The 24,617-nt window shown below is 44.5% G+C and overlaps 1 protein-coding gene across 3 annotated transcripts; it reads right to left on the reverse strand.

Moving 5' to 3' along the window:
• Nucleotides 1-4,127: 4,127 nt before the first annotated feature.
• Nucleotides 4,128-23,449, reverse strand: Slamf7 (SLAM family member 7). Of its 3 annotated transcripts, XM_029479565.1 has the most exons (9): nt 23,408-23,449; nt 22,906-22,983; nt 18,966-19,092; nt 10,705-11,016; nt 8,763-9,035; nt 8,428-8,550; nt 6,910-7,013; nt 5,931-5,993; nt 4,128-4,567 (listed from the first exon to the last, which is right to left on the reverse strand). In XM_029479565.1, the coding sequence occupies exons 3-9, from the start codon at nt 19,018-19,020 to the stop codon at nt 4,496-4,498; spliced, it is 1,002 nt and encodes a 333-aa protein (XP_029335425.1). In that variant the 5' UTR covers nt 19,021-19,092; nt 22,906-22,983; nt 23,408-23,449; the 3' UTR covers nt 4,128-4,495. The 3 variants fall into 3 exon arrangements, with proteins under 3 accessions (XP_029335425.1, XP_021023829.1, XP_021023812.1); XM_021168153.2 differs by lacking the exon at nt 4,128-4,567 and having other exon boundaries at nt 5,853-5,993; XM_021168170.2 differs by lacking the exons at nt 6,910-7,013; nt 22,906-22,983; nt 23,408-23,449 and having other exon boundaries at nt 18,966-19,053.
• Between the last annotated feature and the right edge of the window lie 1,168 nt (nt 23,450-24,617).

Here is a 24,617-nt window from a genome sequence, read left to right on the forward strand (position 1 = left end):
CCTCCCTCCCTCCTTTCTTTCTTTCTTTCTTTCTTTCTTTCTTTCTTTCTTTCTTTCTTTCTTTCTTTCTTTCTTTCTTTCTTTTTGTTGACAGGGTTTCTCTGTATAACCCTGGCTGTCCTGGAACTCACTCTGTAGACCAGACTGGGCTTGAACTTAAAAATCTGCCTGCCTCTGCCTCCCAAGTGCTGGGATTAAAGGTGTGTGCCACCACTGCCTGTTTTTTTTTTTTTTCTTTTTTTAAAGATAAGGTCTTACATAGTCTAGATGGACCTCAAATGATCCTAGATGGACCTAGATGGTCCTTCTGTTTCAGTCTCCTGGATGCTAAGATTATAAGCAAGTTCTACCACAAATTAAATATTTTAATTTTCACAAAAAGTAAATGCATAAAAACAACAATTAATAATAATAATAATAATAATAATAATAAATATTGGCAGCGTCTTCCTATACAGCCCATGTTGACCTCAAATTTGTGGCTTGCCTTTCAATGCTGGGATTATAGGCATAGATCCCCCACACCTGACTATAGAACCTGTATTTAAAAAATTTAGCTTAACTACATTATTTTATGTGTATAGACATTTTATTGGTATGTCTATGTATGTACCGTGTACATGCCTGGTGCCCATGGAAACCAAAGGAGGGCACCAGATGCCCTGGAACTGGAGTTACAGATGGTTGTGAGCCACCTCCTCAGTGCTGGGGATTAAGCCTGAGTCCTTTGGAAAACCAGCCAGTACTTTTAACTGCTGAGCTGCCTCTCTGGCACTCTACCCTGCATTCTTAAAGCCTGCGCTCACGTAACCCTCATTTTTCACCTCACTTTTAGACAGTTTCCAGAGTGTGTCTACTGCAAATAGCAACACAACACATGTTTTCTGTATGCGAATTCTGCAGTGCCTTTAAAATGATCAATACAGGGGACGTGGGACATGGAGATAAAACTACAGAATCATTACCTTGACAAATGTGAAGCCCTGGCTTCTTCTGGCCATACTGTAAATAGTTCTCTTCAGATGTTGCTCTGTACCCTACCTCTCACCTTTGAGAGGATTTCAGGGAACCCTTCCTTAATACGTACTGATTTTATTTAAATAATATTTTATTTATTCATAAAAGTAAAGTAATAAACACAGTAATTAGCACACAGTGCTTAATAGCATTCACATCTGTGCCTTGGACAGATGCCTAGGCAGTTCTGTGCAGAGCCTAGCTCAGCCCTTTGTTGTGACAGAGTTGCCACGTGTTGGGGGATACATCCTATTTTTAGCTTTCACTTCCCCTCCCGTCAGCTCAAGACATCATCTTGGCTTCTTCTCTTTTAAACATAGATTTGTCTCCTTGATTTCATATCCCTCAACCCTGGAACCCTAGTTCCCTTTCAGCATTCTCATGAAGACATGCAGTTCTTGTTCTGGGAGCACATCAAATACACACACAAACACACACACACACACCCTTACTCTACCTGTTCCCATGTCTCTTCCATGACACTAGAAAAAGAAAATAAGATTTTGGGGGAAGGATGTATGTCTGTTTTACCTAGAACACTAACCTAGCAGAAGTTCTCAATAAAGACTCATTGGGAACAAACAAACAAACAAACAAACAAATCAACTGTAAAGGTTTTCAAGCCATCAAACCCCAGACTCTATCTGTGATGCTAGGTCTTAGACTAGATCCAAAATTTGTATGCAGGCTATTTCTCTATTGATAAAGATGGCCTCCTCTGTAGGCTCAGGGCTTACACGATTCCTTTGGAGCACGTAGGTATAGTTGAAGTCCAGATGAGGGGGTCCTTGTCCTCCATCATCTGCTTTAAAGGACCTCAAATGGTACCAGACAAACATAGGTGTATGTTTGTATTTTCTGCCCTTGTGCATTTTGGCCATTGGTACCTACATACCCTTCTGGGACTCCGTAGTTAGTATTTCTGTGGTGCCCTTTAAAGTGGTTCATGAGATATCAAGCAAGAGGGAGTGTATTGCAACAATCCGTGCAAGTGTAACACAGCACCTGGTTCATAGCTGCTGGTTCCATTAATAAATTAATACATTTATTTGGACCAATTCAGGCATCTCCCAGTCATTTTCTCTGGGCTAACTGACAGATTCGGTCACACTGGCAGAAAGGAATAGAGATTCTGGGTTTGAGGTGAGTTCTCAGCAATTGGACGATGAACCTCAGAGTCCAAAGACTCTGAGAATAGCTTATTCTGGAAGGAAGTGGTATCAGCTACCGCGGTGCCAAAATCCTGGCAGAAGCAACTTACAGGGGAAAGGCCTGCTTTCGATTTTGAGTTCTAGAGGTTATAATCCATTGTCATCAGAGGTATGGTGGCGGCTTTAGGGGCTTGGCCTGTGTTGGAGGGAGTTTGCAATGTCTGCTTCTTCATAACATGGTGGACAGGATTCTGCATGAGGTGGAGCAGAAGGCTCGCCCAGAGCCAGAAGTGACTATCACTTTTTAGGCCTGCCTCCTGGAGACTCACCGTCTGCAGACAGGCTCTATCTTCTATAGGGTCTACAGCACCCTTAAATAACACCAAGTGTTGAACCACACAAGCCTGCAACATTGAATCTTTTCGACTCAATCCATAACACTCCCGTCTTGGCTCACAGGTCTTGGCTCAATATGCTCGCCGTCATCACGCAATGCAAAACACATTCCATCTAACTTCAAGAGTCCCTAGCCATAACAGTTCAATGTCCAATGTCTTTTATGAGATGTAAGGCAAAGTCCTAGTTGTGAGCTCTTATAAAATAGAAAACTCACATACTTTCAATGCACAAGGGCAGAGGAAACATTCACATTCCAAAAGGGAGGGATGGGGCGTGGCAAAGAAAGAGCCAAAGATAGGCGAAAACTCAGCAGAGAGATATTAACCTTGAAGCTCCGTTATCTGGCATCTTGGGTACATGGTATCATCATGTATGTTCCAATGGATTTGAGGAGGCCTGTTTCCATGACTTCCAACCAAAACCACACATGGCCTCTTTCTCGGGTGTTTGCAGTGCCTGAAGATTTTCTTAGTAGATGCTTTATGTTCTGGGCAGCTTCCAGCATCCTTTATGTTTTAGGCAGCTCCAGCATCCTGGAGTCTAAACTGCAAGTTAGGCTTTGCCTTCATAGTTTTATGCAGGCTTACAAGGCAGGTCCATTCAGAAAGCCCAACCTCAACACACGTTGCCTGGTTTTCCTCCCCTGGAACCTTAGTGCAAGCTTCAGTGGCTCCCCAGAGTTTACATTCTGCATGTGTGGACATTGCTGAGTTCTGCTGTTACTCCAGGATGGAGCCACACCTGCTTGGGTCAGGGCTCCAGCAGCCTCTGAGAACTGTGAGAACCCAGAGAAACACTTCCGCATGTGCAATGTGGGACACTCTGTGTTCAGGCATTCTTCCTTTTAAATGAAAGCTTTTTTGAATAGGGTTCTTGGAAGACAGGGTTTAGCTCTCAGTGCCCCTTTTCTGTTGTCCTAGGGCACAGTCTGGGCTCATCCCTTTAACCATTACAGTCGAAGCTGAAAAACCCATTTGAAAACCCTCCATGCTATCTATCAACCTGCATGCTTTTCCCATCTTCCTGTTCCTTTTCTTTGTTTTGAGTTCTGCTGAGGTTTGGTCTGTTGCTATGCATTGTAATACTTGTCACTGGTCCCCAAGGTCTGGTTGCCCTCTGGGACTAGAGAATCCTCACCTACACAAAGTGATGCCCTGTTTCCCTGCTCCTTAATTTAAAACTATTGGGTGAATAAAGATGTCGGCAGCCTATAGCAGGGCAGAAGAGAGGTAGGTGACGTTTTTGGTTCCCAGGCTTGGGATCTGAGGCAGGAGGATCGTGAGGAGAGAAGAGAGAGATGGTAGAGAGAGAAGACGCCATTGTGTTGGGGAATCATGAAAATATGGCCATGAGGGCTGGGCCAATTGGAGTAAGAGCAGCCTAGATGGAACATGGCAAATTATATCTTGATAGGGAAGTAGGCAAAAATGGCTTAGAGGGTCGACATCTGCCCAGCTCTAGGGCTATAAAGGCTTATTATAAATATAAAAGGTTGTGCATCTTTTATCTGGGAACTGAATGATTGAGATTATTTACATACAGCTATAAATGTGAATAAAAACAGCGAACGTGGCTGTGCCACAGCCTAGACGCTGTGCTTTCTCAAAAATTTCTTCATCAGGCACATTAGTCCACTGCCTATGAACACAGCCTCATTCATCGTTACCGGAGACAGGCTGGGCAGAGCGAGATTCTTCGTCAGAATGTCTGAATGGGCTGTATCCCAGTCCCCAAGAGTCATTGTACCCCGAAAGCCCTCGAGCCTGACCTTCTCTGTCTGGATGCAAACATGTGGGTCTGGCAGGGAGACATTTACGTTCAGTCTTTGACAGAAGTTTTCATTTCTGCTCAGAATGGTGAGGTTTTGTTTGTTTTGCAGTTCTTTGTTTTTGTTTTTGTTTTTTCTGGAGAGGACGGAGTGCTGTCATCTAGATAACATTTTCAAAGCTTAATGACCTTGGCACGAGTGGCATGGCAGGCAGGGAGCTGGGACTCTTCTCCTGCAGGCAGACATGAAGAAAAACACTGAACATGGGCAGAGTTCTGGATCTCTCACAGAAGACTGTTTGGGGATAACCTACCCCCCCCCCCACACACACACAAGACATCAGCTGGCTATGAAGGTGTGTGCCCCCCCTTCCCCAATCCTCAACTGTTAATTGCTCTGCAGAGTGGTGCCAGGCTGGCAGGATATGTAAAAGTTTGCAGCTTCTTTACCTGCCGGCAAAGAGAGGCAAGCTGCTGTCGGGNGGGCGGGCGGGCGGGCAGAATATCTCCGACTATGCTAATAGCATTGTTGCTCTAGATACAAGCTGAGGAATAAAGAGCTGGAGGCTGGAGCTAGGGCAGAGGGATGGGAGCAGGTCAGAAACAGGTCAGGGAAGTAGAGCGAAGTGAGAAAGAGAGAGTCACATGGAAGGTGGGTTGATCTGATGGGCTAGCTGAGGAACTGCCCCAGTAAACAGGCTAACAGCCTTATACTATGCAGATGTATTTATTATTAAACCCCAAGTGGGACCCCAAAAGCCCACCCTGCCACCTGTGATAACTGTTTCATCCCAGACGCTCTTTCTAAAGGTGCCCAACCCATAGTTCCTCCATGCAAGGGCCTCCGGTTTACTTTTAGCTTAGAGAGATTATTCTCCAAGTGAAATGTTTTTTTGTTTTTTGTTTGTTTGTTGTTTTGTTTTGTTTTGTTTGTTTGTTTTTATCTTTCTCCATCCTTAGCAAGCCATGCAGTCTTAGAGTTAATTCACAAGTGTGTCTTCCACTAAGGAAATCATCTCCAGCATCATTATCATTTTGATTGTTTTGGAGAGGAAAGGAAAACAGAGAAGAAGGCATTGTTCCAGCAGAGTACAAGCTGCGGACATTTCACCACAACTGCAGTTTAAGAGGAAGGCTGCAAAGCAGATGTTCTATAGCCAGAGCAAGCAAATCTCCCTCCTCAGGTTACCAGCGGCTCTTGAGTGTTGGGAGTTGCCACAAAGGGAGTCGCCATCCATGACATAGCACAAACTCTTTTCCTCATCCATGACCTTAGACAGAACCCTTCTGATTTTCTTTATCATTCCAATCTAGAATCCCTTCCCTACTCTGTTTTTATCTTTTGCCTATATTTTTTGGGTAGCCTCAAACAAAGTCATGAAAAACTATCCTGAAGACATGCTCAAATCTCAATGGCCATATCTCTGGCATCACAGGCAGGGAGCGAGAACTCTCCACATGAAGGCAGACATGAGGAGCCAGCAGGGGTCTGTTTTAATCCCTTGAGAATCCCTTGGTCTAAGAAATCTGAGCCCCAGCATGATCCAGGGAAAGGGGTTGGCAAGTAAGATGATGCTCAGCTGGACAGCTTCTTACCACTTTGGGGATCTGCACAGTGGAATAAAATGTGTTTGGTGCATCTTCTTCTGGTCTTCTTTTCTATTAACAAACACAAAACAGTCATGTAGACAAGACCAGGGAGACAACCCAAAGAAAGCAAAGTATAAGAAAGACAAGGTGGAGAGAAGAAAAAGAAGGTTCTAGAATAGGTGAGGGCAGTAGAAGTTCTCTTGTTTCATTTCTGCTATAAAGATGTATATTAATCACTTTTAAAGAGTACCATTGCTTTTTATTCATATATTTGCTAGATTTGCTCTTCTGTATTATTTTCTGTATTATGTTTCAATGGATTTCAAAATATGTTGTGATATGTCTCATGAACTGTGAGTGTCCTAAGGTGGCTAAAGGCTGACGTGAAATTATAGTGCTAGTGTTGCAAATGGACTCTATCCAATAGTTGAAGGGCTCCTGGAGAAAGAGTAAGGATGCCCAGTGAACTGAAAATGGAGCATCACGGAGGACAAAAACATTATCAGAGATAAACATCCTGAGTTAGTTTAAGTCTGTTCCGGCCATGCAGAGCAGCCTTGCAGTCCCTCCAGGATGTAACCTGAACAAGAGAAGAGGGAGTGGGTGACAGAAAGAGACAGCTGTGACTTCAGAAATTGACTAGGCTACACACCAGGCCCACCTGGCACCTCCCACCTCCTGTGAGGAATTAAAGACTGCCATCATAAACTGTGAAAAGGAAAAGATGACTCATGTAACTGCTCGCATAAGTGTTACAGGTTTGGGTCAGAGTCAGGTGTTCTAGGCTGCAACTTCTGTGTAGACAAGAATTAAGGTGTGTGTGGGGCGGGGGAGGCAGGCTGACTGAAGGTTTAGGACTATACATCTTAATCCCCTTCTGCTCTCCATACTATCTGAGCCTGTAGGGAGAAGTCTCAAGCGAAGCAGGGAAGGCCTTAGAGAGGTGGAACTGGTCACAGAAAAAAAAAATTGGACAAGGACTCACTTCCATGTAAGGGATTGTGTCATAGTCTGCGTTCTCCTCTAAGTGAGGGCACAAGTCGGGCATTTCCTGGTGCCTGTCCACTCTCTTCTTGTCTTCCTCACATCCTGAAACCAGGTTGAGAGAATCAAAGGCCGCCTCTCTTATACCACCATCTCCCCTGGCCCTGGATGGTCCTACTCAGGGTGCCTAACCATCCTACTCATTGTGAAATGGCAATGCTTTTGAGAACAGGGCACTTCCAGTGGTAAAATGCAGGAAGTTCTTGACAAATCAGGCCAAGTTAGTCATTGTGTCATGTCACCTCTTTTTTTTTTTTTTTTTTGGTTTTTCGAGACAGGGTTTCTCCGTGTAGCCCTGGCTGTCCTGGCACTCACTTTGTAGACCAGGCTGGCCTCGAACTCAGAAATCCGCTTGCCTCTGCCTCCCGAGTGCTGGGATTAAAGGCGTGCGCCACCACGCCCAGCTGTCATGTCACTTCTTGACCTCGAGATCCAGGTAGCCAAAGTGGGAAGCAGAGGAGGTCAGGAATGCTCTAGAATGTCTCTGACAGAGGAAGATGATCTATCTCCAAGTCTGCATTTGTACTTCTCTCTAGCCCACCCTCCACTCTCCCGTGGAGAGTACCAGTGCGGAGGGAAGAAACAAACGAGGGCGTTGGGACACAGTGTGGGGGCACACTGTAGAGAGTTAGAAAAAGGTGTATCCAAGAGGAATATGTCTAGCCTGAGGTGAAGAGATAGGGGGTCTTGGTGCTGATTGAGTAGAGAAGACAGGCTGGTTGGAGCACTGGCAGGGATGGGGACAGGAAGGGCTGGGAGACCATTGTCTGCCAGGCAGGAACAGAATGAGAATCAGCCATGTAGGTAGGATCTGTGTCATCAGAAAGGCCACATCTCTATGTCCTTCTGAGAAAAGGACAGAAGGGGGCACCTTCTCTCCTTCAGGAGAGAAAGCAAGGAATGCCCTCTCTAGTTTGGAGCTAAGGCATACAGCTGACTGTGCTCTTCTCTTTGTGTATATGTACATGTGTGTGTTCATATTCATGTGTGTATGTGTGTGTGTGCACTCGTGGGTATGAGTGCATGTGCACTGTTGGAAGGCCAGAGGTCAACCTTGGGTGTTGCTCCTCAGGCATGGCCCACCTTGTTTTATAAGACAGGTTCTCTTGCTCACTTGAACTAACTAGTTAGGCTAGGACAGTTGGCCAGTTAGCTCCAGGGATGCACCTATGTCTACTTCCCCAGTGCTGGGATTATTAGTGCATTCTGCCACATTGGAATTTTTTTTTAAGGTGAGTTCTGGGATTTGAACTCAGGTCCTTAAACTTGTATGGCAAGCACTTTATTGAATGAGCTATCTTTCCAGCCATTGACTCTGCACTTCTTAAGAGAAGAGGCCACTCCCTCTTATCTTTATATTTAATACTAAATTAACATGAAATCTTATACACAGATATAATATATTGCTTGAAGGATAAAAGGGAGAAAATATATGAAGACAAAAGAATTCATGTTTTACCTTCTCCTTTCTTTATCCACTTAATATGAAGAATAATCAGCAAGACAGCAAATAGGATGAGCACTGCTAAGATGCACGGGATGTATAGGATGCCCCTGGGTGAAGTTAGATCCGTGGCAGCATCTTTAAAGGGAAAATGAGTAGTAGAGGCATGAGGAGGGTGGCTGTGTGTGTGGTGGAGCTACCTAGGGAAGAGAATCTAACTTCCACTTCCCTCCCACCCTGGTGGTTTCTCAGAAGCCTTTAGTCGGCACAGCCTGTTTCCATAGGAACTGGGAGCTAAAGAAGGCTATCATTTCTTCAACCAGAGGCTCCTGGCAAAAGGAGACTGTCACCTTCACAGAGCTTCTGGGGAAAGACGGGGGTTGAGAAACTGTTGCTGACTGGATTCCTGGCCATGCATATTAAGGCCTGGTCTTTCTCTCCTGATCTCCAGGCGATGGGGAGGGTGGCACCATCATGAAACTGATTGTCCCCCTGCCCCACAGCTTTCCAGCTGTAGGTCACATTCTCCCCGTCCTGATCCGTGGAACATGTCAGATTGATTATGCAGGTGCCGTTCTTGTTGCTTTGCTGATCCATAGTGACCTTGGGCCTTGACAAATGCTCTGTGAAAGAGAAGGAATAACAAAGGACTGAAGTTAGTACTGAACTCTGCGTTCTCGGAGTTGAGTTAACCTTCCACATCCAGGACCTGAATCTCCCTGGGGAGTCCACGAAGGGTAGGGAAGCAACAAATCAGAGTAAAATGCCTTATTCTTTTGTTTCTTTGTTTTTGATTTGTTTTAATTGTTTGTTTTCACGGTGTGTGTGTGTGTGTGTGTGTGTGTAGTCCTATAGTTCTGGCTGTCCTGGAAGTGTATTGTCTAGACCAGGCTGGCCTCAAACTCACAGAGATCCACCTGCCTCTGCCTCCCTGAGTGCTAGGATGAAAGGCATGCATTTCCCCCTCCCTTGCAAAATATTATTATCTTATTATTATGTGGGAAAGTCTGCTTGGCTCTTCTCTACATAGCAAGAGTAACACCAGCTATTACAGCAGAAATAACCAGGAACTGACAGCCACTAAGCCTAGCTTCAGGGCAAGCACTGTGCTTATTTGCATTTTAGATGTTGTCTGTCTTTACCCAGGGGCTTCTTATCACTTGTCACCTGATTTTCTTGAACACATTTTCCCTTCTCCTCTCCAGGAGAGAATAATACCAGAGTAACACTTTTCCCTACCATCTTGCTCCCATTCCTTTATGCTCGGAGGATCAGCAAACAATTTATTAGTGAGATGAGAGTGGCATTCATTGTCTACCCTAGAGCTTGGTCCATTAAATATTTTTGCTCAAATACCTTTTTCCTCTTCAACCCCCTCCCCCAGCTAGACTGCCTGCAGATTATCTACAGATTTCTGTTGGTTCCTACAGTGTCTCTCTGGGCCATAAACCCGGATTAAGGTGTATTGCCTACTTCCAGCAAGCAAATCTTGGGTTCCTTCTCTTAGTTTCTCTGATACTGTAAGTCAGTGCACAAGACATCTAACTCTTCTGGTAGATAGCTGAGTGACTGTTTTGTAAGTGTAAGTTCCCTGAGTGGTTGTTCCTTCCCCCTTCCCTCCCTCTTCACCTTTCTCTTTCTGTTGCCCAGGCTAGCTTCTGAATCCTGAGTCCAAGCAGTTCTCCTGCCCCAACCTCCAGATTAGCTATAACTACAGGCATGAGCCAAAGTACCTGCATCTTACCTTATTTTTGTGTCTATTTCGCAATTGCTCAGAGTCTATAGGGGAAGGCATATAGTAAATTTGTATCTAATAATCTTATTAAGGTAGGCATCATTATCTTCTTCCATATATGGAAACTAAGACTTAAAGAAAGCAACCTGGCTAAAGCCATGCACTTAGTAATTAGCCAACCCTTGACTTCTATCTCTGTGATAGCCATTTTGTTGCTGCTGTAGTTGAGACAGGGTTTCTCAATGTAGCTCTAGCTGTCCTGGAATTTAGAGATCTGCCTGCCTCTGCCTCCTGAGTGCTGGGATTAAAGGGGCATGCCACCACCACCTGGCTGAAAGTCAGTTCTTAGGTTACCCATTGTCTATACTGCACAGCCTCTTATGGAATCTCAAAGTATGCAGAGACCTTATGGGCCAGTTCTATGTCATCCATTTGGGAGTCCTCTGCCCCGTGATCCTTGCTGTGTGATCACCAATCTTGACTTGATTCTCTCTGGTTTCAGGATGCTCATTACATCCATTTGCCAGCGATCTACCATCAGAGGTAAACATGCTTACCATAGACATGCAGCACATACTCCTGGATTAAGGAAGCCGAACTTGATGTACTGTAAATCTCTGCACGGTAGGCGCCAGAGTCATTCTTCTTCAATTGGCTGAGCTTCATGGAGTAGAGTCCATCTGGAAAGACTATCCTTTCTTTGTTACTACTTTGTGATGTAACGCCATCTTTTTTTACCATGGCAAGAAAGAATGTGTTGAATGTCCATACAACATAGTCAATCTTTATTTCAGTGATATTCAGAGTGAATGTCACAGATCCTTCAAGGGCCCCGGCCACCTTCTTCAGAGTTCCAGAAGCTGCTGTGACTGCAGACACAGAAACCATAATGTCAGTTCTTGCCACAAATTACTTATGTCCTTTGGGACCTTGGAAAATCCTGAGAAATATCTAAGTTCAATACAAGCAGAACCCCATCCACACAAAAGCGTTGAGATCAGAACCTGCCAGACTGATACTGCATCACAGTCTCAGATACCCCCATCCCCCAAGCTCTTTGGTAATTTTGAAAGCCCAGCTCCATCCTTGATAGGTTCCTGTGTGGGAACAACAAAGGAAGTTTCTATCTGGGTCTCTTAGGACTGCAAAATTGCTCCAGAGACAGCTCTGCCTGAAGATGATAAGCTAGGCTGCCCAGCCTGGGGCCAGTGGTTCACAAGCATGAATCAGGGCAATGGGAGGAAAACAGAATGTTTGTAGTAATAGCAATAGCTGACATGTTTTGGGGCGAGTTTTCTTCCTAGTTTATGATGTATTAGTGGACTCAGGGTCATCCCTGTAAGAAGTTTTCACCTACCTGCATTCTAACATGTTCGTGTAGGAAGAAGGAAAACCGTGAGTCTGACTATTGTGGTGCTCACCTTGCATACGAGGGGAGTGTTGTTCCATGTTCCACCTTTCCAGTGAGTTATGAGAATTCCATTGGTCAGACGAAACACGGAAGGCTAGACTGCATTTACCCTGTGCCACCATCAAGTGCTGGGCTTGCAGGAATTTCATAGGCACAGCTCAGGGGGTGAAAGAATATAGCGTAGGATGTGGACCTCAGCACGGATGAAAAACGAGGCAGGCTCAGGCTGACCAGTTGCCATGTAGTCAGGAACGAAGGGGGCCTGCAGGCCAAGGACAAGCCCAGGGTGGGAGGAGGGGTAGTGTGGGGAGGGGGTTCGGGTTAGCTCATTAGCAATTGTCCTTAGCTTAGCAGTGATTGTCTGGGAGCATGGAGGGGCCTTCTGCTCTGCGGGAGACTTAGACAGTGGGGCTCTGTAGAAGGCTCCCCCTTGCTCTCTATAGTGGTTCTTGATGAGAGGGAGGATGTATGCTTATCTATACTGTTTATTGACTGTTCATCATGGAAAATGGGTGTCTACCACTTCCTCAGGGTGGACCAGAGATTAAATACCTTTTGCAGGAAGGAATGTCCTGGAAGGGAAGTTGATTGGCTAAGCCCTCAGGACCCGTTCAGATATCTCATTAGCAGGGAGAACGCTGTTCTGATCTACATAACCGTTGGTCACAATCCTACGTAGGGAGAGTGGCCATGTGCTCCAGGGTCAGGAATCTTGGTAGGGAGCAAGGAGACGCCTTGTCCTCAGATGGGTGCTGGGGTCTCTGAACTTACTCAACCTTAACCAAGATTCCTGGCTCAGTCCACTGCCCCACGGGGGAGCACCACTTGTGGTGCTCCCCTCCGCATGTTAGAGATTACAGTATGGCTTTCATTTCACAAGAAAGTCTTGTTTCTGTTTCACCACAGTTACCTCACCATGTAGAGTATGACTCTGAAGCAATTTTCCCTGGTTATGTGACTCCATCATGAGAGAATGAACTCTTGGTGGAACTTCCAGAAGAAACTAAGTCTTTCCAGTGATGGTGACTGGGTGGTTGTGTATACAAGTTTAATGAACAAAATCTGGGGCTCACGAAAGTCCTTTCAATTGGGGCCAACAATTTAAAGCATGCCCTGTGACCTTCTTTAGCTGTTACAGTTGTTAGAAGAAGAACTTTTATACCTGCATCTTATAGATCAAGACCTACTTACTCTCTTAATTACAGGTCTGGATGGGGGAGGGGGATCTACAAACTTTTTGCTAAGATAATATTCAAAAGTACTTGCTTCTCTTCCTGGAACAAATTTCTATTTTCAAACATGTTCCCTTCTAATTTATCAGCCAGCACACAGATATACTTTGGATTCCTCCAATATTTTCAAATGATCTAGTGAATGAGTTTTTAGGACACTCCCTACTTCCATAACTGGAAGGCCAGGAGGTTTTAAGCCACATTTACTTTAGTTAACTCAAGATATGTAAAAATAGTATGAGGAAAAGTTACAGATAAAAATCTAATTTATTCTGTTTCTTCTTTTCTTTTAACCAATTGATGAGCTCATTGTTTTCATTTCAACAACAGAGACAGGAAGGGTAAATATTTTGAAGTCAGCTGATGATTGGGTATCACTTGTGCCCCATGTGGGTCCAATTCCTAAACCTTCAAGTAACTTAATTTTCACACGAGTATTGGGGGAATATATTTGTGGTATATATTAATCCTTTTCTGAAGCAGTAACAAAATATGTGAGGCTGAATAGTTATAAGGGAAAGAGGTTTACTTAATTTACAGTTTGGGAGGTTGAAACTCTGAGTATACAATGCCATGCGTGAAGCCTCTGATGAAGACTCTCTTGGTTGGGTCACAAGATGGTAGAGAAACAGAAAGAGAAGCAGTGTGGACGGGGCCAAGAACAGAAAGGTTTCATTATAACAAATCTGCTCTCAGGACACTTACTGCCAGGAGGCAGCGGTGATTCTCTCTCAGCCTGGTATCCTTGTCACCTTCTGGGAGGCCTCATCTGTTGAAGGTCTTATCACCTCTACTTCTCCACAGTGGTGACTTAGATGCTGGTATCAAACCCATGGGCGGGGCAAACCACATTCAAGGCAGAGCAATGTGGTTAAGTGGCAGGGCTGTGACAATGCGGCTTCAGTGTGTTAGTTAGCATGTGTGCAGGCAAGTAAGCCAAGGGGAAGGCCTCTGTTCTCTCTCTCCCACTGTGGGTCTCTATTTTCTCAGGATTAATGTCATCACAGATGTGAGTAGTGTGGCGTAGGTGTGAAGAAACAGCTGAGATTCACTGAGCCTTGTTGGAATTGAAGTGGAGAATGACATGGGGCAGAGTTCTCCTCTTCTTTTTTCTTTTCTTTTTAAAAAGCAGGGTCTTATGTGGTACAAACAGGCTTCAAACTTGCTATACAATTAAGCGACCAATGATGGCCTTGAATTCCTTTTTCTTTTTTTTAATAAAAAAAATTTTTAGGTTTTTAAAATTTGATTTGATGTAGATGAGTGTTTTGCCTGAATGTATGTATATCATGCGTGTGCCTGGTGCCTGCCAAAGTCAGAAGTGGGCATTAGATCTCCTGGAACTGTTTAGGAGCCACCATGGGGGTCCTGGGAATGAAACCCAAGTCCTCTGCAAGCGCCGTGAGTGCTCTCAACCATTGAGCCATCTCTCCAGTGCCATGGCCTTAAACTCTTGATCCTCCTGCCCCTCTTCTATCTTAAGTGTATCTTCAGGATGGACAAAGAAGCTAACTGAAGAAAATCACTCCCTGCCATTTCCCAAACAATGAACAAAGGGCAGGGCTGGTAAATTCCAACCAGTTTGGTTTTATTATCCTTGTTGGCTGGGAAAGGGGATCTAGGAACCACAGACATTTAAAAATAATGTCCTAAAATGAACTGAAACTGAGTTTTTGTGTTAGCGTTACCACGTCTAGGTATGACTACAGTTTGCCAGTATCTAAGTAGATGTGTTTGCTATGCCAGGCATTCTTTTTGATTATTTTATTTATTTACATGTCAAATGTTGCCCCCCTTCCCAGCCCCCCTGCAAACTCCATCCTATCCCCCACCTCCTTTGCCTCTAAGAGGGTACTATCCCCCCACCCCCACCCCCACCCACTCCTGCCTCTCTCCTTTAGCATTCCCCTTTGATGGGGCATCAAACCTCCACAGGGCCAAGTGCCTCCCCTCCCATTGATGCCATGGATCCACCCATATATACTCTTTGGTTGCTGGTTTATTCCCAGGGAGCTCTGAGGGGTCCAGTTAGTTGATATTGTTGTTCTTCCTATGGGGTTGCAGTCCCCTTCAGCTCCTTCAGCCCTTCCCTAGCTCTTCCATTGGGTTCCTGGGCTCAGTCCAGTGGTTGGCTGTGAGTGTCTGCATACAGGTGCTTGTATGCCAGGCCTTTTTTGTTTTTTTAGCTAAAATCAGAACTGAAGGTTTGGGCAAGATGGTCGTGATTCTTGCATTCACAAAGTTGTGAGAAACAGACAATTGAGCAACTACATGTGCTACACGAGAAGGGAAGCAATGAGCACTTGCTCATTGTGAGGAGGATCCCATGGGAGGGCTAAACCTGACCTGTGCAATCACAAGGCTCTAGAGACTAGACTCACAAGCACTCCCAACCTTTGGACACAGCACCTTGACTCTCTTCTGAAAAATTGGCCCTTGAGAACTGCAAAGTGAAGCTACTAATCAAATCACACAATGTTGTAAGTACGTTTCCAGTTTTGGGCCGGGCCATGTTTTCTTGGCTGGGCATGTTTGTTAGACGAGTATGGCCACTAGTACCTTCTGAAGATCTGGGTCCCGGAGACTAACCAACCTCCCTCAGATGTCACGTTCCCACATGCCAAGAGAAAAGGGTGTAGCTTGTTTTCTCTGTGTCCACTTCATCTCTCTCTTGTTACCCAGTAGCCAAGAGGTTTAAGTCTGACAGCGCTCAGCTTAAGGGATTGCCTTAGAGTTGTCACGTGACTTAGAATGGTCCTATCTGAGAGAAGCCTGGGGCTTCAGCTTTAAGGCCAAGATTATGATATAAAGCTGTAGGAAAATACAAAACCCACTGGACAAGTAACCAGGCTTCTTCTTTTTCTTGATCCGTGTGTGTGTGTGTGTGTGTGTGTGTGTGTGTGTGTGTACATGAATGCATGATATGTGTGTTGTGGAAGCCATAAAAGAACTCTGGAGTCAGATGTCTCCTTTCACATTTATGTGGGTTGTGGGATTTGAATTCAGGTTGTCAGACTTGGGTGGTAAGTGCCTTTATCTGACAAGCCCCTTAGTTCATTTCTTTTCTTATTTTATTTTTATTTTATGTTCACTGCTGTTTTGCCTGCATGTATATCTGTGTGAAGGCATCAAAACCTCTGGAAGTGGAGTTACACACAGATGTGAGCTGGCATGTGGTTGTTAGGAATTGAACCCGGGTCCTCTGGAAGAGCAGTCAGTGTTCTTAACCCCTGAGCCATCTCTCCAGTCTTTGGTTTACTTTCTTTTAATTTCATGCTATTTTTGTGCTTCAGCTTCTCTGTCTATCTGAAATAAATCTCACTGAAAACCTTGTTCAAAGCCATACCTCTGGAATACCTTGACATAAGTCTTCCTTCATTTTCATCTTAACTTTTCATTTATAAACAAGGATACTAGGGCTGAGTGACTTTTCCAAGGCCACCAAAATGGCAGAGGTGTAGCTCAGTGGTAGAATTCCTGGTGGATGCCCATGAGGCCCAGCGTTTGTCTCTCAGTTTGAGAGATGAGGGTGCTGTGATCCTCCATCTCAGAGGCCTGTGTTTTGATTTTTTTTCACTTACTATTTTGAGTTTCAGTTCTCCAAAACCTTATAGGAAGAAAACTACCTTCATGTCCTAGGAATTCGGAGAAGTTGAAGAGCGAATGTGGATCTGAAAATGTTTTGACAAATACAGAGCAGCCTGACAGCAAGTGGGGAGGCAGGAGCCAAGGGCAGAGGGTGCTTTGAGAAGGCTTTCAGTCTTTCTACTTTCACATCTGCAACATGTGAGAGAAGTAGTTCCCCAAACAGGAATGGACAACTTCTTAGTGAGCCAGAGCCTCGAGCACCACAGCAGTCCACCTGGACCATCTGTCTGCCTCTGCCTTTGTCTCTCATGTGAATGAACATCATCACCTCTGAGAAATACCCCAGAGTGGAATGAGACTGCATCTCTCTCTCTTGTCAGCTCCCTTTCATCTTTTCACTCCTCCCTCTTGTTACATTCTCCCAGAAAGATCAAAGGTAACAGTAGCTACAAACTCAGAATGGAACCCCAGGAGGAAGACACAGGGGAGGGGACTTAGGGTCCAGAGCTCAACTGCTTGCCAGCCCAGTCCTACAAATTCTACAAATGCACCACCACATCAAAGCTTCCCTCCTCAAGGAAATCAAGAACAGAACATCTCAGAATGGGGAGGAATCTTCAGGTGGTAATAATTAGTCCAGTTCCATTCTATTGCTCTGACAGGGAGACTGGCATCTAGAGACTTAGGGTGACATGGGAGGCCATGTCCTAAATTTGTCCTCAAAAGGAGGGAAAGCTAAAAGACAGAGAGACTCTGAAGTCCAGGGAAGCATTCACATTCTCCACTTAACTCACAACAGATCAGGATCAGACCGGAGAGCGAGCGTAGCACACAGGTCTCCTGAAACCCAGCCCACAACCTCTCAATCACTCCTTCCCTGAGTGGACGCTAAAGGTGAGATTTTCCCTATGCCTCTTGCTACAGTTAGGGTTTCAAGATCTCAGTCTTTCTGGGGAGCTCAGGGGGAGGTTTAAATCTGGCTTTGGGACTCTCTCACTTACAGAGAGGCTTCGACCACACATAGAATCACTTACACATTTGTTTTTGTTTGTAAGTGAGAAGTACTGCCCACATAGGAAAAAAAGTGGTTTGAAATGTATTGTCCTTTAGCTAACATCTCCTTTTCTAACATCCCCTGAAAACTGCATTGTAAATGGGGTACATACAACGGAGCTCACATATTTACCAATCCATCACACCCCTTGGCCAACACAGCCAGCCTGCCTCATTCTGGTTGAGTCACTGTGCCTCTTGTTGGTCCTCCACTCCCTTCTCTGCACTGCTTTTGGTTCTTTGCAGTGGTCCTCCACATCCCCCCCCACCCCACACTCATCTTTGTTTTCCTTGAAACCATTGTATTTCTCAGTCATAAAACACTCAGAGGAACAGACTGCTGGACCCCTTATCCTGATGAGAACATGAAGGCTGCGGGAGCTACCCCCCTTATAGACCATTGTGCTACATTTATTTCAGGTGAGCACCTGGGCTTTGCAAAGCCCTGGCATGCCCTCCCCTACCTCCCCTGTAAGTTCTAATTCTGACCATCATTTCCGTTCAGGGAGAAATTTTAGAAACAAGACTGTTTTTTGGACAAGCTACATAGGCCAGGTGCTTCCTAACAATGCAAAGCTTCGATGAATTCAAGGAGGAGCGTCAGTCTGTAGATTTGAATCAGAATGGTCTGCTATGGCGACCAAAGGATTGAAAATGCTATGTGGCTTGGGAGCAAGTTATTTCAGGTAGGCTTAGTATATACAGATATGACAGGTCCTGTGTGGGGAGAGAGAGAGAGACAGACAGACAGAGAGAGACACAGAGAGAAGAAAGAGATAGACAGAGACACAGACACAGACACAGAGACAGAGAGACACACAGAGAGAGACAGAGAAAGAGACACAGAGAGAAGCAGAGAGAGACAGAGAAAGAGAGAGACACAGAGAGAAGCAGAGAGAGACAGAGAGACACAGAGACAGACAGAGAGACAGAGAGAGACAGAGAAACAGCACATGTTCATAGCCATTACTCCTTGTGTGAGAGAACACTAAGTAAAGTCTTTCATGACTGTCATGCCTATAACAGGGTCATCATGTTCCCCAGTCTTTTATAGGAGTAAACACAGAGTACCCATAATTAATTAGTTTTCTAAATGGAGGCAGATTGAGATGCTTGGGTTAAGAGAATAAATTCAAATAGTTCCTTCCATCGACCTTATTCTTATACATAATCATCAAATCTATTTAGAGACATTTAATTAAAGTATATCTATGAACAACACACAGGTGTATAACTTTACTCCTAAATTTGTCCTCAAAAAGGAGGGAAAGCTAAAAGACAGAGAGACTCTGAAGTCCAGGGAAGCATTCACATTCTCCACTTAACTCACAACAGATCAGGATCAGACCAGAGAGCGAGCGTAGCACACAGGTCTCCTGAAACCCAGCCCACAACCTCTCAATCACTCCTTCCCTGAGTGGTCAGAAGAGACTTAGTTCCAAGAGCTGTTTCTTATCTTCTCCGTCCAGGTATCAGTGATTAGTTAAAAGGATGAGGAAGTCAGGAGAACCTGGTAAGGTATGGTTAGACTCACCTGTTAGCTGACAGAGGACAGAGGTAAAGATGATGTACGTTGAGAAACGAGCCATAGCGTTTTCAGGTCGTCAGTCAGTAAAAGTGAACAGAAGGCAGTCTGGTAGTCTTAGCTCTCTGGTCCTCAGCTGGGATTAAGTAGGAGGAGTCATGTTACCGTGAGTCATCTCACGTTTTTTATGTCACGGTGATAAGATTTCCAAAAGGAAGGAAAGAATGACTGCTAAGAATTTTACTTTCTATTACAGATGAAGAATCACACGCACTTTGTAGGATTTTTTTTTTTAAACAGCAGTTTGCCTTCTTTACTTTTCACCTGTTACTTCTAGACTCAGAAACAGGAAATAGGTTAGATGGGGGCAGGGAGGGCAGAAGGGAGAAAATAGTATTTAATATGCTTTTCTAAATGCCAGGTGTTATGCTGAGTGTATATATTTACATTGTCTTATTTATTCTTCACATGAACTCTATGAATGAAATTCTACCATACATCCTATTTTCCAGTTGAGAACTTACAGCTTAGCGCCTATGACAACAACATCTAAGGCTCCTTTTGGAGCTGGAGAGATGGCTTAATGGCTAACAACACTTGTTAATGTTTCAGAGGACCTGAGTTCTGATCCCAGCACTGACATGGGGGGGGGATGCAGGGGCTCTGACACCTTCCTCTGCTCTCGGGGGGCACTTGAGAACATGACACACTCACATACAGAGACATACATGTATACATAAATAACAATAAAAATAAATCTGAAGCAAGGTCTTCTAACCAAAAGAAACTCTTATGGGAATAAAAGGATAATTTATAGAGTGGGAGAAGATATTTGTAATGTGTACCTCCTAGGAGGGATATGAACACATATCTAAAGAAGTCCTCATACCAATAAAAATTAGGAAGAGGAGCCAGGACTGATGGACGGTCCATGGCATTAATTTCAGTACTTGGGGGGCAGAGGGAGGAGGATCTGTGTGAGTTCGAGGCCAGCCTGATCTACATGGTCAATTTCAGACCAACCAGGACTATGTACTGAGACATTGTCTCAAAAACAATTTAGAAAGATAACTCAGTAGTCAAGAGACTCAAATACTTCATTAAGACTGTGATCACAAGGCTGATAGAGAAAAAAAAACAAAGAAATAATACAAATATGAATGCTTAAAAGCTCAACAGTGGCATTACTAGAAGTAAATTAAAAAAATAATCTAGTGTTTAAATAAAAGGAAAAATGTTAAAAACAAAAAGAATAATCAAACAGTAAATTGCGGACCTAAACCCAACTACACTGATGCTTACAGTAAGTAATCAAAAGGGAAGATTATTAAAAAGATTAAAAACAAAAACAACCCCCCCCCAAAAAAAAACAAGACCAAAGTATCTAGTTTACAAGAGCTACACCTTCAAGATCCAGGTGGGGTGCACAGGAAAGCGAGGGGCTGGTGGGGGTGGGAGGAATGGGTGGCAGCTGACTGACAGGTGAGTGCAGTGATGCTCGCTGTGAATCCTGAGTGGATAAAGTCCAGCTCACTAGACTTCAGGAGAGAATCCTGGGAATGGAGTTGTAAAGCGAAGAACAAGGGGGCGGGGTCTGGAACGGCAAATTCGAGCCCATATCCAGTTGTGCCCTAGAATGTGAACTTGGCTCACTTCTGCCCTTTTCCTCATGGTGTCTCAGGAGGCTGACAGGGGCACTAGGACACATGCCACAAAGGTGTTAGAGACCCGCTTCTATGGACATTCTGCCTCTTTTTCAGCATTCAGCAACCTCTATAATTACACCCCCTTTGCCATCCTCAGAGCACTGAGATATATTGTCTTCATTTTTCACATTTTTTCACACGTTGGCAGATGTTTTGTTTTGTTTTGTTTTGTTTTGTTTTGTTTTGTTTTGTTTTGTTTTTGTATTGGGGCTGGATCATCTAAGTTAGGTTACTGGTTGAATTTTTTTTAAAAAAATTGGACTTTTCCTTTAAGAGGAATATTCAAAATGTTCAAAAGTGACGGGGTTGCACTAAGGTTGGGATTTTTGTTGTTGTTTTTTGTTTTTTGCTTTTCTGCTTGGCTGATGTTTGCAGCAGCATCAGGTGCTGAAGAAGAAGCCTCACAAGGAACCATTCAGGGGTTAACAGGCATTTGGGACCGCAGGAAGGACCACCAAGACACTTGAAGAAGTGTCCCCTCCCCTGAAGAAGACTCTACCTGGGGGGAAAAAATGATTGCTGCTATCAAAGTGAAGACCCACAAGGAACATATAGTAATGGCCACGTAACAAATGACCACCCTTTAATCTCTGCTCATTGTGAGGAGTAAACAAATATGAATAGATCAATATCACTAAGATAGGAATATCAATATCACTCATGGGTAGGAATAGGAGGGACAAGAGCAGAGTGATATGTGAGGGAACAATATGGACAGAGATGGGCATGGGGAATGAGGCAGTTTTGGCTAAGGGTAGAATGAAAGAGAGAGAGAGAGGTCAAGTAATACAATGAATACTAGGTCTCAGAAGCTGGGGCCACAGAGACCCTGCAAACTGGGCTAACCTATGCTCGTTGGGAAACCAATGGAAAGGAAATTGAGAATTAAAGAACAGAGAGAAGGAGGAGGGAGGAGAGTAAAACTGACAGTAAGTGCAAGAGAGAGCTCACAGTAGGACAGTGCTGTCTGGAAAAGGGGGCATGGCTTGAGTGTGAATGAAGTCCAGCCCTTCTAGTCTCAAGTGTCTTGGTGGTCCTTCCTGCGGTCCCAAATGCCTGTTAACCCCTGAATGGTTCCTTGTGAGGCTGGGTCTCACATGCTGGCCTCATCCGTGGGAAGTGCTCCCTGGTGGGTCCTTTCCAGTGTTTGCTGGGTCACTAGGGATCTGGATCTTTGTCCCCCAAACTGCACAGGGTTCTGTCCAAGATGTCTTTCCTACAGTCTAAGGTGTTCTGCTGATAGTCAGGTGGCGCTTGCTTCTGTGTCCTGAAAATGAACTTTATGGCTGGTCTTGGACTCTCAAACTTCCAACTCAGTTGGAGTCTTTAGTTTTATTGGTATCTCTCTTTCTTCCCTCCCTTCAGTCCTCCCCCCCCGTTTTTTTTTAATATCTCGATCACAAGTGCGATATGAAAGTAGAAGCTGGGAGAATGGGCTGGAATGGTCTAAATGGGTGTGGTGGGTGTGGTGGTGGTGGTAGTGGAGGTGGTGGTGGTGGAAGGGAATGGCAGATGGGGGAAAACCAAAAGGAAAGATTGGAAACTTAGTATTTCATAAATGTATTTAAAATTTAATAATTAGAATTTAAACAAGGTTACCCTGTATGGGTGGCCAGAATTGAATGGAAATACCAATGTCAGGTGGGAAACATCTTGCCAGTTGTCTGTCAGGGAGGTTCAGGGAGGCCCAGAGGCTCCCCAAACAGGACAGGCTCTCACCACCACTCTTGGTTGCCCACCAGAATTTGATGGTAAGACCCCACTGCTAAAGAGACCAAGCACATACTTTGGATACAGAACACAGAGAAGTCAAGCTGGAACTGAACTGGAAGTCTCCTCCCTGCTGACTATCGTTCACAGCTCTGCAAGGCACTATGCAGGCCACTGGGGGAGAAGAGTCACTAATAGTCTTACCTGTGAAGCTACAATCCTGACCTACCTGACACAATGTACCCATTGGTACTATAGTGGTGTGATTATGTCGGAATAGCCTGTTACTTTCTGATTGGATTTGAGGCCAGCCAGAAGGAACCCATGTTTGATACTATAAACTTAGTCCAGAACCTGTGGCTGGGTGCTTCAGAACCTCTCAGGGGGAACCCATTACTGTTGCTTTGCTAAATGGACATACTCTTAAATTGCCTTCTAAACACTCATGTTTATACCCACAAGTTAGCACTACTTTCAGCCTTGCTCAGAGATGCCTCGTAGCTGTGGGCAGTGGTTAGTTCAGAGACTCATACCTGGTCAAAGTCCTGAGAGTCAGTGATGGTGGAGTACTCAGCTTTAAGCAAGGCATCTGTATCAGGGCTCAGGAAACACTGTGGAAGAAGGGGTGGAAAGAATGTAGGAGCTAGGAGACAAGGAGGTGTGCTGTGAAATGACATCTTCCCATCATGACACATTTCTTGGTTTGCTGCAGAAGCTCTGCCAGACTTGGGCCTTCAACATTTCATCATGGGTAGGAGTGAGGCTCATGGAGCCCTCCCCTCCCCAAGGGACTATTGGCAGTTAACGGCTGCTGGGGGAAGGAGTGTCATGGTCTTTGATCTTGTTACCACTGACAAATAGCAGATGCTCTAATAACCGCCCACTAGTGCTCATGTAGGTAACCATAATTAGATTCTGTGGATCACACACACAGACGCCAAGCGATGTGAAGCCAGGTATGACTGTTAGGGAGCAGAGTCCAATCAGAGGAGGATGGATGGGAGAGTAACAGGTGTGAAAGTGACTAAAGCTCACCTTATTTGTGAGGAAACTGTCAACGAACAATCTCTTTTAAAAAAGAAGAATAGAAAACAAAGATGCCCGTTACTGAGAGTATAGTGTAGGTTCTCCAGGTCTCTCTCTCTCTCTCTCTCTCTCTCTCTCTCTCTCTCTCTCTCTCTCTCTCTCCCCTCAAAGGCTCCACAAACCCTCCAGTCTATCTGGGACAGACTGGATTTCCTCTGTTCAACTTTTATCAAAGTGGAGAGGGTTTTTTTTTTTTGACTATTTCCCACCTCTTCTGATGGCTTTTACCAACTTTGCTCAGTGTATTTTCCAGAGATTCATCAGGCCACGCCTGTGTGTTATCTACCATCTTTCAAAAGCCTGCCTAGATATCCTTTCAACGTGGCTTATAGACAGTTATTTGTTCATCTTGACCTAGTTCAATTAAGAGCCAGAGGTGTATTTTTTTTTAAGTACTTCCTATTAGCAAACATTTCCTTAGCAAAGCCAGGACAATAACCCACATCAGTGACAACAATTCCTGTCATACTATATCCTATCATAGACATTAATGAGTATTGCTTGATTTTGTAACACATTATACAGATGTGGGCAGTGATAGAAATAATAGTTATTAGAAAACATTGTAATTTTGATTCCTGAAATTCTTGCCAAACAGAATGGAGTTGTGGGAGAGCCTATTCATATAAATTGTCCCAGAAGGGGTTTGGGTCACTCAGCTCATAGTTTTCCTTGTTCCTGTAAATGACCAGACCAAGATCTTTTGTGTAATATGGAGAGAATTATGAAAGGGAAAGAGGCCCAGATGAAGTCAAATGAGATCACTGAAAAGTTCTGAGATGTCCCCTAAGGATTCCGTGGACAGAAATTGAAAAAGAAAGAGTAAGAAAAGAAAACCTGGGGCTGGAGAGATGGCTCAGCGGTTAAGAGCACTGGCTGCTCTTCCAGAGGTCCTGAGTTCAATTCCCAGCAACCACATGGCAGCTCACAACCATCTGTAATGAGTTCTGATGCTCTCTTCTGGTGTGTCTGAAGACAGCTATGGTGTACTCACATACATAAAATAAGTAAATAATTCTTAAGAGAGAGAGAGAGAGAGAGAGAGAGAGAGAGAGAGAGAGAGAGAGAGAATAGGACCCCTATTTCACCTGAAGCATCTTCTCCATCCCAGGAAATTGCTGTTAGAATCACTCAGCTATTTAGGCCGGACAATTGTAGT

The sequence above is a fragment of the Mus caroli genome, chromosome 1 (assembly GCF_900094665.2).
Source record: "Mus caroli chromosome 1, CAROLI_EIJ_v1.1, whole genome shotgun sequence".
Lineage (NCBI taxonomy): Eukaryota > Metazoa > Chordata > Mammalia > Rodentia > Muridae > Mus > Mus caroli.